At 41.4% G+C, this 16,098-nt stretch overlaps 3 protein-coding genes across 20 annotated transcripts in view; 2 read left to right on the plus strand and 1 right to left on the minus strand.

The window, feature by feature from the left end:
• Window positions 1-8,014, plus strand: part of LOC105695213 (CUGBP Elav-like family member 2) — a 98,440-nt gene extending 90,426 nt beyond the window's left edge. For 13 of the 16 annotated variants that reach the window (XM_023432075.1, XM_023432079.1, XM_023432070.1 and 10 more), the window contains 2 exons: window positions 4-154; window positions 1,158-8,014. In XM_023432075.1, the coding sequence (XP_023287843.1) occupies window positions 4-131 (128 nt within the window). In that variant the 3' untranslated portion in view covers window positions 132-154; window positions 1,158-8,014. The remainder of the gene's footprint in view (window positions 1-3; window positions 155-1,157) is intronic. The other 3 variants (XM_023432072.1, XM_023432073.1, XM_023432074.1) reach the window with 3 other exon arrangements.
• On the plus strand, window positions 77-12,801 carry LOC105694574 (KIF1-binding protein homolog). The gene is made up of 8 exons (XM_012415402.1): window positions 77-158; window positions 8,435-8,492; window positions 10,266-10,504; window positions 10,716-11,258; window positions 11,363-11,458; window positions 11,539-11,927; window positions 12,059-12,293; window positions 12,453-12,801. The coding sequence occupies exons 3-8, from the start codon at window positions 10,281-10,283 to the stop codon at window positions 12,799-12,801; spliced, it is 1,836 nt and encodes a 611-aa protein (XP_012270825.1). The 5' UTR covers window positions 77-158; window positions 8,435-8,492; window positions 10,266-10,280.
• LOC105695229 lies at window positions 7,789-10,236 on the minus strand. Of its 3 annotated transcripts, none has more exons than XM_012416608.1 (4): window positions 9,891-10,236; window positions 9,190-9,303; window positions 8,942-9,078; window positions 7,789-8,840 (listed from the first exon to the last, which is right to left on the minus strand). In XM_012416608.1, the coding sequence occupies exons 2-4, from the start codon at window positions 9,287-9,289 to the stop codon at window positions 8,244-8,246; spliced, it is 834 nt and encodes a 277-aa protein (XP_012272031.1). In that variant the 5' UTR covers window positions 9,290-9,303; window positions 9,891-10,236; the 3' UTR covers window positions 7,789-8,243. The 3 variants fall into 3 exon arrangements, with proteins under 3 accessions (XP_012272031.1, XP_012272023.1, XP_023287853.1); XM_012416600.1 differs by having other exon boundaries at window positions 9,190-9,430; XM_023432085.1 differs by having other exon boundaries at window positions 9,190-9,430; window positions 9,530-10,236.
• Window positions 12,802-16,098: the final 3,297 nt, after the last annotated feature.

Below are 16,098 nucleotides of genomic sequence, written 5' to 3' on the forward strand. Positions count from 1 at the left end.
CAGGATTCGTATCGTACGACAATCCAGCCAGTGCACAAGCTGCGATCCAGGCGATGAATGGCTTTCAAATCGGCACGAAACGACTAATAGTGCAGCTGAAACGATCCAAAGAGGGTAACCGGCCATATTAGTCAAGATCGACGTTTGATCGTTAGTAGGTACTAAACAAATTCAGGGACTTTCGATAATTTAGGTGCAATCCTTCCGTCCAATATGTGGATATTCCGCATCGAATCGAGTTCGCTCTTCGAAGCGTTAGGAATCGATGGTTCCCCGTTTGCATTACCGTAACCTTTAGTATCTCCGGAACGGTATCAATCGACATTTTCTAGTCAACTCGTAGCAATCATTTCGACGAGAAACGCGTTGTACGTAGACTTTTAAATCGTGGAAGCCGTAAGCAACGATCGAATCGCCTTACGACGTCGACGTAAGCTCCACTTCCTCGGTGGAACGTCCTTTACTGTGATATTTCCGAGACTGATTTCTTCAGATACGACGGTTGTCGTATACATATATACCCTTCCCTTCGAGTTTCCGCGTCGGTAAAGGGGAAAAGATAATTATTTGTCCCTCGTCCGCATCGTTGGGCTTTGTATTTCTTTCTCATTCACTCGACAGCGAGTTGCCTGCACATTTTTATATTGTCCTTTAACCGCACGAAAATGTCGACGCCAGGATCGGAACACGAAATTAACGTCTTCCCTTTCGAAGTATCGCTTCCTTGCTTTCATTTTTGGCGCTTTAGTAAAACCGCGGAATCGGGGATCATCGTAACATCCTTCACGTTCGGTTCGTCTTGTTCCTCGCGCGATTGACGTCATGGCCAGGAAAAAATTAATATTTGAACGTTAACGTTGATTTTCCGGGAACGTCGACAGTCGTCTTTTTTTTTTATGCTGCCGTTTAGAGATCGATGCTGCTTCGGACCGATCGAATCTCGCTAAACTAGACTCGATGCCTTCGTGATTCTCGAAATGTGGAATGGGTAAATTACGGTGAAGTGACATCGCATCGCACGGTAGTAGAGGATACGTCATCGCCGACGTCGAATCGCGTAGATTCAACGTCGACGACGACGCCGCGCGATACTTCCGCCGTCGGTCCCGTTTATTCGGTGTGGTGGTGACTAACCTGTCCACGTGTTTGTGTGCCAGCAGGTGGCCTGTGACGTTGTGACCTTGTGCTCTCGACCGGAGTCGCCGTGCCATGTCTGTCTTAGTCGATCGGTCCCCCGATGGACCGACCTTTGACATATCGACCGAACATCTTCCCCCGACACGGACTACCTTCGTTCCCACCACGGCTCTCATCTCCCGCCCTTGACCGCCGTTGAATTCCGCCGTGCCATCGTCAAGTTCTTCGCCGTCATCGATCCCCCCCCGAATCATGAACCCTCCGCCACCTCCCAGGACGAGCCCTCTACCAAGTCGCACTCCGACGTTCGCGACCACCAGTCTCCCTAACCTCCAAATCCCTGCAGCCGCGATGCACCGTCGTCCGGGCCGCCCCTCTTTCTCAAACTTCCGGCATTCTTGTACAGTGGACCCCCACGAACCAATCTCTCCCGATTGCGTCGTTTACTCGGCAATTCGCGGAACGGACAAAAAACACGGACTTCGTTTTCCCCGACCACTTGGTACCCGGACTGAGAGCTTGTTTTATTCGATTCTCAGGGTAAACGATGGGGTACCAAGACGGTGTAATACGCAAATTTCGAGCGTACCATCCGAAGGCAATGCCCGATCGTTTAGCCAGGCAGTTTAATAAATCCACGCCTTTGGTACGCGTACCAAGTTATCGGGGTAAACTAAGCCAGGGACGGACGACAGCTTCGGAGGGTAGAAAGAGACGTTTACCGTGTCGACAATCAAGCTAAACGTGACCGACCGCATAAACGGCTCGACCGATACCACCTCTGTATCCGTATTTACATATGTGCACCCATGCGTGTGCATGCATACGTATTACCGCATATCCGTGTCGACGACGTTCGTGTACGTACCTCGAGTGTATGCACGCGTATGCGACGCACGCACGTGTCTATGCGTGTATGGGCGCACTAACGATATCGCCATGAGACGGATATATACATGTATATATATATTATTTATATATATATCTATATATGTACACACGCGTTGAGAACGAAAGAGAGCTAATGCACATACGTGGATCTTACGAGGAGGTGGAAGATAACATATATTATTGTACAAGATTTAGATATATTAAACGTTGACTGAAAATTATTTTTATCAGACGGATATTGGGTAGACGGTACCCTTCGGGGAAGTAGCGCAATTTAACGCTGCGAGCGCCGCCACGTTGCAGCGCAGTATTAATCGACGGCTCGAATTATCGTTCGATCGTCCGTAGAGAAATCGGTAGCTTACCGTCGGGCCCCTGCAAGGAGATACCAAAAAAAAAAGAAGAGTATAAGAGACATTTTGTAAAGACTTTGTAATAAGGTTGTAACATAACATTGGACCCTAGTGATCGCGTTAACGTAAAAAGGCATGCGTGCATGTGTGCGTGTACTTTGTAAGGCCCTTTTCTTTCTTCAGTTTTTCTCCTCCTTGTCTTTGCACGAGAACGGAGAGGGAGCATCCTCGAACGGAAACGTCGGAATATCTCCGAGTTCCGGGCATTAAGGGGATGCGAAAGTCCGAAGGGTCGATCGTTCATGAAATTTTTTCTCCGAACTAGAGGTACCGAATCGTTTCAAACTTTACAACGTGGATATGGATGTTGTAAGAAAAGTCCCGACCCTCATAAAATTTTTTTTTTATGAAACATTTTTTAAATGTCCATAAACATTTTTAAGAAATTGAAATTTCACGAGTATCGGGACTTTCGTTATAGCCTCCATATTCACATGTAAAGTTCGAAACGATTCGGTACACTAAATTCGGAGAAATATTTCGTAAACGATTAATCCCTCGGATGCCACTTTCGCGTCCCCTTAACTTCCGGTCGAGGAAGCACTTGCCTTATGACTTAACGACGCACGTACATCGCTTCGTATAATAATCCTCCTTTACCCTCGTGCGACGGCCATTTTTCCCTCGTCGCGCTTAATATTCCCTTAACTGTTTTTTTTTTAACGCGCTCCTTCGGTTCCCAAAAAATTGATAACCTCCATTTTCTTCCCCCCTGTATCTTTTACGTTCCTTCTTTGACTTCTTTCGTTCTTTTCCTCCTTTCAATTATTCCTTTGCGTCTCTCTCCGCCATTTTTTCCTTCGTATCCTCTCTCCCTTTGATTCCAAAGAGTGTCGTCATCGCCGCCATTACGTCGCCGTCACCGTCTTCGCTAGTGTCATCAGCTTTGTAGCGAGGCCTGTGGACATCGAATCGCAGAAAAGGAAAGGGAGACCACGGAAACGACACATCCCGAGTCTTGCATGTGCATTCTCCCGGTTCTGGCAAGCCGAGAAGAACTAGCTTCCTCTACCGACATTTTCGAAGTCGGTCGCTACCAGAGGAACGATCTGCTGACTGGACTCTGTGTCGTCGTACGCCAGTTCCCACGTTCAAAATCAAATCTCACTTTCTGTACTTGTATATGTATTTGTGCGCAATATGTACCAAAGCCAGTTCTCGGCATCCCCGATGCGTGTTTAGCCTTACTTGCGAATTTCGAATGGGAAATCTCCCTTAAGTGTCGTCAGGTTTTCAAAACACCGAAATGCGAGTAATTTCAAAATTCTTTGCAATATTTTGACTATATACATGGGGCACTTATAACACCTTAAGATTTCGACTCTCGCCAAGGAGTAGCTATTTTCAAGAGGAATGAAGAGTTCACATAATTCGCCAGTCTCGTGCCGCCTGATTATGGCTGACCGAGCAGGCGACTTCTCTTTAATTCGACTGGCTCGGCAAATTAAAAAATAGGACAATAACGGACCAGTCGAATTAAAGAGGTAAACTCGAGAAGTGAGTCAAAACATGTTTTTCGAGGTTATTTTCAACGGAAGTGTTCGCAAGCGAGGCTGTGCACCCTGAAAAGAAAAAAAGAGTAAATCCACCTCCAAAAATTCAGGTGAAAAAAAAAACAAAATCGATTCAACTTAAAATGAGTTACATCAACTCGAGTTGAATTGTATGGTTGATTTAACCCCACATGTGATTTAGCTCCAAATCTAAGTTTAACTACCTGGTTTATCGAGTCCGCCATATTTAACTCAGGAAATGAGAGGTGAATTTACTCACTTTTTTTTTCAATACGAGTTGATTACCGTTGAAGGGATGTCCGTACGTGCGACAGCCAACTGTGCATTCGGTTCGGCCATTGTTGGTTAACCGAGCTCATAACAAAATGCCAAAGACACGTCTGAATTAACTCGATGTACTTACGTTACGCAAAGACCTAACGACTAACCCACGCGTCGATCCGACCGACGAATATTCGAAAGCCGAGCTCGCGCCAAGTAGAGCCTAGTCATTGCTACCATTTCTTTGTAAAGACGTACTAATTACGGTCGCGAGTGGCGTAATAATTGTCACCTCGATATTCGTTCCTGTGAGAACCGTCGTTTCGTCACGGTACTTCAATTTTTCATTGTCGCCGTCGGGATAGTCACAGCTGCGGCCATTGTCGTTTGCCGCGTCGCACCACTGTTGATTTTAATGTTACTAATGTTTTACTGTTACTATTGTTATTATTGCGAATATTATCCGAACTAATATAACGGCTACGGTAGGAGCGCGTCGAGAAAAATGTTTCTTTTGGTTGGCAGAAATTCCGCCATCTTTCGTTTTTCCTTGAAAATTCATTTCGCTTCGTTTTATCCTACTTGATGAGTATGCAAGTAATTTAATTAATTTAGGAGAGTGCTGCTCCAATTAAAGCGATCGTTTGATAAATCTTGGTCCGGATAAGGGAATACGTAATTCTTTGATTTTTTGTTATGTTAGTACGGACCAGATATATTTCGAGAGAAACAATTTTATTTGTCAATTAAACGAGACATTTTTCGTGCTCGTCAGCGATGAACGACTCCGACGACGTCCTCTTAAGGGGATGGGAAAGTGGCATCCGAGGGGTCTATCAGTTTGTGACACTTTTCTCAGAATTGGATCTATTAAATCATTTCAGACTTTACAACGTGGTTAGGAAGACTCTAAGGAAGATCCTGACATCCATTTAAATTTTTCGAAAATTTGTTTATGGGTGTCGCGATCTTTCTTAAGGTCTCCATATTCATGTGGTAAAATTTCAAATGATTCGATACACCCAGTTCAGAGAAAACTTTCATAAACGAGAAACATCCATTTTCACATCACCTTAAGGCCGGCAGTCATTGTATATTTAACTCGGAATTGCGGATCATGTACTTAACGTTGCACGAAGTATCGATGTACAGTCATGCAAGTTTCGAAAATATTCGTCGCTCATTCCGCATGGAATGAAATTCGAATTTTGACGTTTCGGCCGGCGTGAGACGCATTTAGCGAGATGTGTCGTGATGTTGGTTAGGGGCGTATTACACGTGTTACATTGCACATGTTACAAATCGTTCATTCCTACCTCAGCGGACGAGGAGGGCCACTTTTGCCGTTGAAATCGTCTGTCCGTACTCGCCCTCTCCTTGTCCTCGTTGCGATGCGATTCGAGACACTTAGCGAAAACTTGACAAAATATTTCCCGAGGATCCGTGTTCTTTTTAACGGTCTTTCCCTTTCTTTTATCGTTTTTATCTTGCATCACCTTCAATTCTACCGCTGTTTTAAGCGTAAAAGTGATTTCTTAAAACAACCCGAAGGGAAATACGCGTAAAACTGAGAAAAAGAGAGGACGCATCCAACGGGCTGAACTGCCAAGTGAGAAGGGTTAAGTGGATGTGAAAGCGACGTCATAGGTCTCGTTTGTGAAACTTTCCTCCGAACGGAGGGTACCGAATCGTTTGAAACTTTACATCTTTAATATGAAGGTCACGAGGCAGGTCCCTTCACCCATGAAATTTAAGATTTTTCAAGATTTGTCTATAGACATTTTGGAATTTTTTGTAAGAAATAAAATTTCATGGGCGTTGAGACCTTTTTCAGGACCAAAAATGTGTATATGGTAAAGTTTCAAACGATTCGGTATATCTGGTTTGCGAAAAAGTTCCATAAACGACTGAAATGCCACTTTCACTCCCCCTTTAAGGATAGTTTAACCGGTTGTCGCGCTTTCGCTGTCGCTCGATGTGAACAACGATTTTACGTATTCTTTCGCCCTGTGCCTAGGTGATTTTTTACGAGATACTTTGTGACGAGAGTACGCGCATCGATTCCAGGCCTGTAGAAACGAACCTGGGTTTGTAGGCCTTTGTCAATTTTTCTTTATCGTAATCAGTACCGCTGTAATATAGATACCCTTCCATCCGTGCGAATCAATCGGTCGCATCGGTGAATACATTATTGCACCGAGAGAAATGGATTTCTGGTTAACTGGCTCATTTGCACTCGTAAAAGATTCTCGAGTTTTTAATTGGTCGTCGGTGCGTTTCGATATCCTGGACCTCGGTTTAGTTAAACCGACTCATGAGTCGTTTACATGCAGCTTTCGGGCAATCACAAACGTAAGAGTCGCCGTCAAAAGTGGAATACGAATTAGTTGAATGAGATTTTTTTTGGTATGTGTCTTTTACGATGTCTTTCGATTTAACAAGCGAATATTCCTAGTATTGGCTCGTTTGGGATGCTTAATGCTGTTACCATTGATGTTTAACGTTTATCGCGACGATCACGTGGGATTCTATTAAGGCGACATGAAAGAGTCATTATATATGGTACTTTCATAACACCTTAAGGATTATCGCCGAGTTTACCTACAGAATTATATTATTTGTGTGAAAAAGATGTAAATTTTGGTTACCGCCACTTGAAAACGGATTTTTGTTTATTAAGAGCAATGTCTTGTGATACGCTTCGATCGAAAGTTGCTGCTCGATCGAGATTCGATCGTGTCATCCGAAGTGAGTCTTTAAGGTGATATGAAAGAGTCGTTCTATATATAAAACGTCAAAATATTTATAAAACTTTTCTCCAAACTGGATGCTCCAAATCATTCGAAATTTCAGCACGTGGTTATGGAGACCTTGAAGAAGAACGCAATGCTTATGAAATTTAATTTTTCAAAAACGATTTTTTTTTTGGATTTATCCCCGAGTAGAACCAAGGACACTTTTTATTTTTTTTATATTGAAATTTCGTAAGCATTGCGTTGTTCCTTGGAGCCTCCATAAACACGTGCTGAAGTTTAAAATGTTTCAAAAATATTTTAACGTTTCGATATGTATAAAATGACTCTTTCTTAGTACCTTAAGCTACCAAAGTTAATTATCTAAAATTGGAGAAGACGTGTCTCTTCCTATATTGTTCCTATCTACAGTTAGATATATATTATTTAAAAGTATTATACCAAAAGTCATGTAACAAGTGCAGTGTTCATTTAGAGTATAAACTACTCGTGTAAGACAAAAATGTAGTCCTAAAACGAGCCAGTTACATTTCTCTCTGCGTATAGTCATCGTGAACAAGCAGTTAAGGTGTTTAATAATTATCGTTATTGTTTCAACTTTAAACAGATTTACAATTATATACTATATTATTGCTCTTATCAGGATTACTATTAATTTCTAGATTCGTAATAAAATCGTTATTGCCGTTGTCGCCGATAGAGAGAGAGAAAGAGATAGAGTGAAAGAGAAAGAATGAGCTCATACCCCTTCCCACGTTTTCGTCTACTAGAAAGTTATTGCGATTCGTTCTAATTTTTCTTTTTTTTTTCCCCCTTTTCCTCTGAAAGTTTATATAAGTGGGTGAGTTTTGGTCTTCGCCCTCAATGTTTTCGGTGCCTACGTAAGCACAAATGCTTAAAAATGAGATACTTTGATAAAACGGAAAACTCGTGATGATTTTTGTAAATGTGTAAAAATGTGAACAATGTAGGTAAAAGAAAATCCGCACGAGCAGCGTCACCTTTTGTAAAGAGGTTCCAAAAAATAAATCATTTTTTTCAGCCTGTTCAGGATTTCGGAAAATGCATGACGGTGCGCCACTTTTATGCGAACCATTAATTTACTTAACGAGTGGTGTCCAACCGATGTAGTAGTACCCCGATAACCCTTAAATTTCTTCTATATTTTTGGGAAGATAAATGCATGCAACACGGTTTCTTCCTGAAACTCGTGACAACATACCGTCAGTCTTATAAGCATAACATAATTATTCATATAATCTGTTAGTCAATAGTCATTCATAGGACGGGCTAGAGGTTTGATTGGCGAGGATTTGTGTTAATAGGCGGCAGATTTCCCTGTCAATGCTCAATCTTTCATCCATTTGCTCAAGCTTCTTTTTTGTGACTTTTTCTCTCCACAGAAGCTCCCTCTCTCTTAATTCTACCATTTTCATTTTTAACCGTAATTCTTCCTCCTTTATAGCTCTTTTCCACTCGACGGTACCATCCTTTTCTTCATTGGTTTCGTCAAGTATCTTCAAGTGAGTACGAAGCTGCCGCTCAAATTCCAACTTGTTTTCGGTTAACGTCGAGCTAATAGTAGAGTCTTTAGCACGTGGACTTCGTTTTGAAATATCTGTTGAAGATTCCTTAGGCAATAGTGGACGATTAATGGTCGTTCCTCTTGAAATGTCCAACGCTGATGAAGTATGTGGAAGGAACATAGATGTTACTGTGCATGTGACATTTCTTCGCTTTCTAAGAATGCTTTCCATTTGATCGAACCAAGGAAACCGAACAACCCCTCTACCCGTTTTTTGAATGCTCTCTATTTGTTTGTAACGGCGGAGTAGAGCACTGAACTTCCATCTTGCTTGATTTCCATTTATCTAAAAATAATGAAGCATTTGTAAAAGCATTCTTAGACACGATTAAGCTGATTTATGTAATTTTCACAATCAGTCATATTGTTTGATCAAAATTATGTTACCATATGACCGGTTTCTTGTAAATCCTTTGCCAGATTATCCCAAAATTTGGTCTCCTTTTTTGCTCGAATGTCATCTCCTGTTCTCGATTCGTAAGCTTCGAGGAGAGCCAGAACAGCACTGCTCGACCATGCTGCACCTAAAATAAATAACGTCTTTGATAACGTAAAACTTTAAAGATTATTTTTGACTGATTTAATGGTTACACTGGTAATACTAATTTAAAAATTGAATTTAAAATGTAACTTACTTTGCTTTTGCGGTAACACCTTTGGTTTTTCCGAGTTTTGCAGAGTCGTCTGCGCCGTATCTTCTGTTTTAGAGATATCTGACGAGGTGTTCTTTTCCATAACTTCAATGTCCTCTGAGTTGGAAAACAGAAAACCCTCTTCATCACAAAATACTCGGAGACCATTGAAACAAGAATGATTTGGAACTTCATCCAATGTCGTCATTTGTGCCTTACACATGGAGCATGTGTATATTTTATCCTATAATGATGGCAATAAACTTGACTAACCAACTAATTGAACTAAGTAAAAAATGCATTCAAGAATACACATTGCTTAGTTCATTTTCTGATATGGTACCTGAATAAGATGTGAATATTTACACAATGTACAGGTCATTAAACGAACATTTGCCTATGGCATGTGTCAATAAAATTTAACAGAGTTACAATATACAAATTTTATACAACCGATTATATGATCTTTCTGTAATTGCACACATTCTAACACATTAACTGAATTTGACAATGATTCCATTGCTCATCCGTCATAAGAAACAAAGAGGTTATGTAGATCACGAAACATAACTTTCAAAGCATAACAAGAAAGAAAAATAGAAATAAATAAATCATATCGGCAAATTAATATTTTGACAAGATGTGTACGATATAAGTCACGCGCATTTGTACATTTCAAACCAAAAATTGAATTTAATACGCACTTCATCCATCTTGAATCAAGGTTTTCACCGATGAATTAAAACGTAATGAGAAGAGCATCTCTATTGTGAAAGATAGGATCGTTTCATATTTTAATACAGATTCATTTCAACAGAGGAGCTCAAGTAATTTTCCTTCTTTTCTCTTCCTAAATTTCTTTATCTTTTTCTCTTTTTCTTTTTCCCTCCACTCGACATATGATTTTTTTTGTCCTTCATTGCGCTCTCCATCTCCTTTCCCATAAGTAGATATCGCTCAGGTAAGACTGTCAAAATAAACGAATCTCGTCTGTCAGTTGTCAAAGTTTTTATAATCAATGTATAATTTTTGTATAACATTTTACAATTGTGGATTTAGTTTAACTATTTTTCTTGAAGGTAGTGAAAGCAGTGATGGAGGAAGAGCAATCCCTTTTAAAATCAACGCTCAATGATTTGCACGTACAATTTCAAGAGATTAAGAAATTTAAAAAGATTGATAACTTCCAAGAGAATGACACTGAAAGTGTCAACCTTTCAAGTCAGATGAAAAGTCTTATCGATGGAATGTATGCAAAAATTGAAAATATTATTTATGAAAACGATCATTCGCCGAACCTGTGCTGTACGAAGTTAAGGTGAATTTAAATAAAACACGTTATCACGGCTGTTGAAATGACGATTATTTTCTTTGTTATATTTTAAATAAAATATATACATTAGTATTGTATTTAACATAGTATAAGAATTATACTACATTCTTTAGAGCATTTGGTATTATCTATTAAATACGTATATTTTCAACATTCACCAAATATTTATATACTGTCTTTTGTGTATAACTTACAGTTTACGATTACTGGCAATGAAAACTACGTTACTTTATGAAAAATCAAAACTACTCGTCAATTTAGGAAACGAAAAGCTAGCCGAAGAACTTCTTTTCAAGGCATTCAATGATATAATCAAAGATATAGCGAAACCTCATATCGTCTTCCTAGCATTTAGGATAATTAATCACTATTCTTATTTACTAACCAAACGAGAAGATTTTGAGAAAGCAAGGGAGCTTTTAGAATTGGCTGAGACAATTTACAAAGAGCTAAAAAAAACAAATCCTGTCATAGTGTTTTATTCAAGTGATGACCTGTTTTTTCCTGATATCAATGCTTTACATTCAATTGATTCTAACAATAAATTGGAACGTCTTGTGACAAACAATCTGCAGATGCTGGGATTTATTTACAATAAGCAAGAACTGCACGACAAATTTGCCGAGTATCACCATGAAGTTCTTGAAAGACAGATCGTGATACGAGACGGTAATGCCACAATGTGGGCAGTTAAATGCGCCAGATTGGCATCGTACTTTTTGACAAAAAACAGATTTAGGTAGGATGCTTTTTAAATCGTGTGTAAATATCAATTCCATGTATAGATTTGATTAATTATTGATATTTGAAATAATTTTAACATCGAGTTCTTCCGTTCTAAAGAGAAGCAAGACACCATCTAGCAGCAGCTATGTCTGTGCTTTACAGCTATGAAAAAGAGCTAAAAAAAATGGAACCATCGAATAACACGATTGTTAGGTAATTAGACTCACTACTTGCACACTGGAATATATAAGGACAAAAAATTTATTTTGATGTTGACGGTGTTGTATTCATAGTTGGCAAGAGTTACAACAAAAATTGGCTGACATAGCTAAGTACTGGGTGAAATATGGACTCTTTCTCTTTGGTGCATCTAAAACAAACATAGTATCCCACTTCTGTGGCGACTCGAATCAGGCTTTAGAGAAGGTCTGGGCTGTTCCGTTCAAATTCAATGACCTAAATAAACCATCCACTTTGAGGGAAACATATTTCAAAAACGCATATTTAAACGAGATTGCCTCCAGTGGTATGAGATTAGGCACTATCCATAGAAACTTAGAAGACTCAGCGAACGAGAAATTGAAATCGACGAGCTGTACAGAGAATGAAACGTCACACACTTCACCAGATTTAACAGAAGATGCTGTGGAACCTGAAAAGATAATCATCGAAAATTACCAAGGTATTACTGTACAATAAAATATTGTAACATTTAAATTCTCAATATTTCCCTACATTATAATTTTTCCTAAGCCCATTCTACTTTGAATACAAATTACATATTGATTATGTGACATGACAAATTACTTTCAGGACCACTGTTATTTTTTAAACAATTAAATCTATCAAAGTACGAAGATCAGGTTGCAGTAAACACTATCGAGACCACTGCTCAAGCTAGATCACTTTTTCTTTATACGCATTCGTGGCTTAAAAAAGCCAAGGATTTCTACACACTGCGGGAACATCCTGTAGAATATGTTAACGCAATCTTAGATCTCAGCGAGCTCTACAGATACCTAGCATTCTACGAGGAGGATATAGAAAGGTAATTTAATAGGATTCTCATAAGAATATGTGAACAATCAAGGCTTATTTACTGTTAGTATTAAAAACCCGGAAATTTTAAAATAAAATTTATTTCAAGGCTTTTCGGGGCTGTTATTAAAAAAATTATTAAGAAGTGTCTTTTCTTTTAATTTATCAGCCAATATGCTGTACAAAAGCTACGGGCAGACGCTCTGGAAACTCTCAGCGCAGTTCTTAGAGAAGTCCGACCGCAATGTTACATAGCAGTATCGGTGGAACTTCTCCGCGAATTGGCGGAAGTCCAGCTCGAAATGACGGGATTAAATTTACGGCGGATTTATATAGCTCAGGATGCTTCGCCCGATAGCAGTGAAGCTGCTGTCCACAAAATGGAAGCTCTAGCCGATATCCACTCTAAATTGGAACACTTTGGCGACACTCTAGGAGGTAATGAAGACACTGCTGATTTGGGTTCGATTCCTATATCTGACATGGTGGAAGATGCTTGTCAGTACTTTAACGTGTAGGATACTTCAATTAATAAACAATTTTATGAACAATTAGTAATATACAAATTATTTATACATATGCCCCGCACCATTCCCTAAATTGCTCACGGTGTCTTATCACCGTGGCTTATGCGGGGCAACTGCTGGTCCGCCGTACCTNCGTCATGCCGTCGACTCGCGCATGCTCGTAATCAAATCTAGGGGTCTTACTACCTGAACCTTTTGGAAAAATCCAACGATCGCGGCCCGAAGAGCCGAGAGAAGGATGCATAGATAACGTGGATTACCGAGTTGGGCCGTCGTAGGGGATATCGGGCGGCGATGCCCGAACCTCCTGTATTCTCCACCGAGGGCAGCGCGAATGCATTTAGCGAATGGTGCGGGGCATATGTGTACATAATTTGTAGATTACTGCTGCAATATTGTTTATAACTGAGCCATTAGACGTAGTAAGTTTAGAAAGTAAGGTGAATGCACAGCTATAATCAATTTGTTGCCTGCCTCCGCGAGCTTTTCCTTTGCGTCCGCCAGAACCCCAACTTTTTTATACAACTTTTCAATGCTATCGGTACTCATATTGTGTAATTGAGTAAGTCGCTGTGTTTTGAAATTCGCNACTTAATTACACAATATGAGTACCGATAGCATTGAAAAGTTGTATAAAAATTTTCGGGTTCTGGCGGACGCAAAGGACAAGTTCGCGGAGGTAGGCAACAAATTGATTATAGCTGTACATTCACTTTACGTTCTAAACTTATAGCGTCTAATGGCCCAGTTATAAACAATATTACAGCAGTAATATTGTTTATACATATGCCCCGCACCATTCGCTAAATTGCTCACGGTGTCTTATCACCGTGGCTAAAGGGGGGGGTAACAGCTGATCCGCCGTACCTGGCCGTGACCCCGGGCTTTCAGATTAGTCGAAACCGCGTTCTACGTCATGCCGCCGACTCGCGCATGCTCGTAATCAAACGGTCTGACTACCTGAGCCGTCTGGAAAAATCCAACGATCGAGGCCCGAAGAGCCGAGAGAAGGATGCATAGATAACGTGGATTACCGAGTTGGGCCGTCGTTGGGGGATATCGGACCGCAATGCCCGAACCTCCCGTAGTCCCCACCGAGGGCAGCGCAAACGCATTCGCGCGAGCCAGCCTATCGAGAGTCTCTCAACTCATCACTATATTTTCTATGGACACCTTTCTCGGGACTGCCCGGGACGACAGCCATATCTTACCGTTTCCTAGCGTGGTGCGTTGCCGGTGTATTATAGGCGAATCTGAATTTCCTCCGGAAAAATAGTTCATGTTCCGACTCCCCAACGAATCGCGAATTTCAGAACACAGCGATTTACTCAATTACACAATATGAGTACCGATAGCATCGAAAAGTTGTATAAAAATTTGTTCGATAACAGATGCATGTATTGGTGCCCTAGTTTCTGCTCTGAAAACATGTAAGCTCATTGTTTATTATGTTTCTCTCATTTTGTACTAAATTTCCAATAGTGTGTATGAACAATGAGCATACGAAACACCTAACACAACTTCTAACAGTGCGTTTCAGTATCTTGGGTTTGTTGGGTTCTTGGGTTCCATTCCGGTTAACGAAATAACAATTTCGACGTCTTCATGGTGATATAAAATGCATTTCGCCCTCTTATTAACCTCTGCGAAGTGCAATCGTTTGTTCCATCTGCAGTGCAGAGCCGTTTTCCAAGTTTTCAGGATTTTCAACCACAAAGATGCTGCGCCATCCCCAGGAAGGATACCCCCAGCAGCGATTTGTATTCATCAGAGGATACACACAACCGTCTTCTCCGTATTACTCCGGGGGCTGACGCTTCCGAGGAAACTTCTCCCTCGTTACCATTCATCAAATTAATAAACCATTCCGCGTCCCTTAACAGGAAGGTACCTACTTTGCGCACCTACTCGGCCCTCCAGCTTCGCAACGCGCAACTTCCTTGTGTGGGTTTACATTCACGACGACGTCCGTGTTCCCCGCGACCAGCCTGGTACTCGCAGACGGGACTTAACCATTTGTTGCCTTGAATAAGAAACATCCAGCCCCTTCTTTAACGTCCCCTCGACCCCTGAAAGGACGGAGTTTCTGTCCGGCTACTTAGGAGATGCTCCTCTTCGTCCTTTTGTCGCCCTGCTTTAGCTCGAAACAAACGCCGTCGAAAGCTCCTCGGTACTTTCCACTGTAATCGCATTCGGATGTCCTGGCTGGGAGAATATCGGAACTTATTCTTTGCCTCTTCCTTCGTTTCCAGATTTAGGTATTTAAGACCTTTGACGTCAATCATACCGGACGAACTTAGAGGGGTTACTTGCTCCTCATCCCTATTTTTCTAGTTGGGATCAGAAAATGCAAAACCACGGCTTTGATCTTGGCCCTGGTCTTGCTAGCTTGAGTTGCGATGAAAGGGTTATATCTGAGAGTTCAAATTGTCCATGAAAGTATTCCCCCAATGCAGACTTCAACATAAATATAAATGTCGATAGCATGACCAACCAGCTAATGTTCCCACCTGACTATTCAAAATGGCATTGCTCCCAAAAAGGGAGCACATGAATTTCATTTCCCCGTCGTAGATTAAATGTCTCGGCGCCGTTCATATCGTCTTTACTACCATGAAACAATCGAAGACCAATTGTAATGAACACGTGGCGAATTCTGGAACCTAATGGAAAGCGACGAAATGAAATGTCGTATGATAAATGAAATAGGGAGTCCCTGGAGGGAAGGCGCCGTTAATTGAAACCTAGTCGGGTGGGGAAATTCACGCTTGCCGTCCTATTAGTACATATCGACTGGTAGATGCATCCTTCTGGAGGTGCGCGAAGCGCGACAGTGCAGAACAATGGTTCCGAATCGAATCTAGTGACTCGTATCATGGCCGCCAGCCACGGTCTCGCGTTTCTCGCCTTCTCTCTACCGAGAAGACCGCAATATTTCCGCGACGGGACCACCCTCCGAGGCGATACGGAAATGCTACTTTGGGAAATGGAACGTCATCCCGCCGAAGAGCCCCGGGTGGAACGACTGGGGAGTCCCCTGGCTTTCCCGGGGATCCCGAGAGATGGCGCTGGCTCCGAAGGCGCGACCTCCAGGGGATCGGATCGAAACTAAGAACAAACTGTCACGCCCCCAATCCCAAGCCGGAATATCCCTTAAACCTGAGTTCCCTCGGACGGAAATTTACGCAAATATGGGCTGGACGTATCCTTCACGTCCTTTTCAGTTTTCCGACTGGAAGAAAGTCCAGATAACCTCACTTCTTTATCCTAATGTCCGTCGCAACACAT

This window comes from Orussus abietinus, unplaced genomic scaffold (genome assembly GCF_000612105.2).
Source record: "Orussus abietinus isolate OABI.00-Male unplaced genomic scaffold, Oabi_2.0 scaffold142, whole genome shotgun sequence".
Taxonomy (NCBI): domain Eukaryota; kingdom Metazoa; phylum Arthropoda; class Insecta; order Hymenoptera; family Orussidae; genus Orussus; species Orussus abietinus.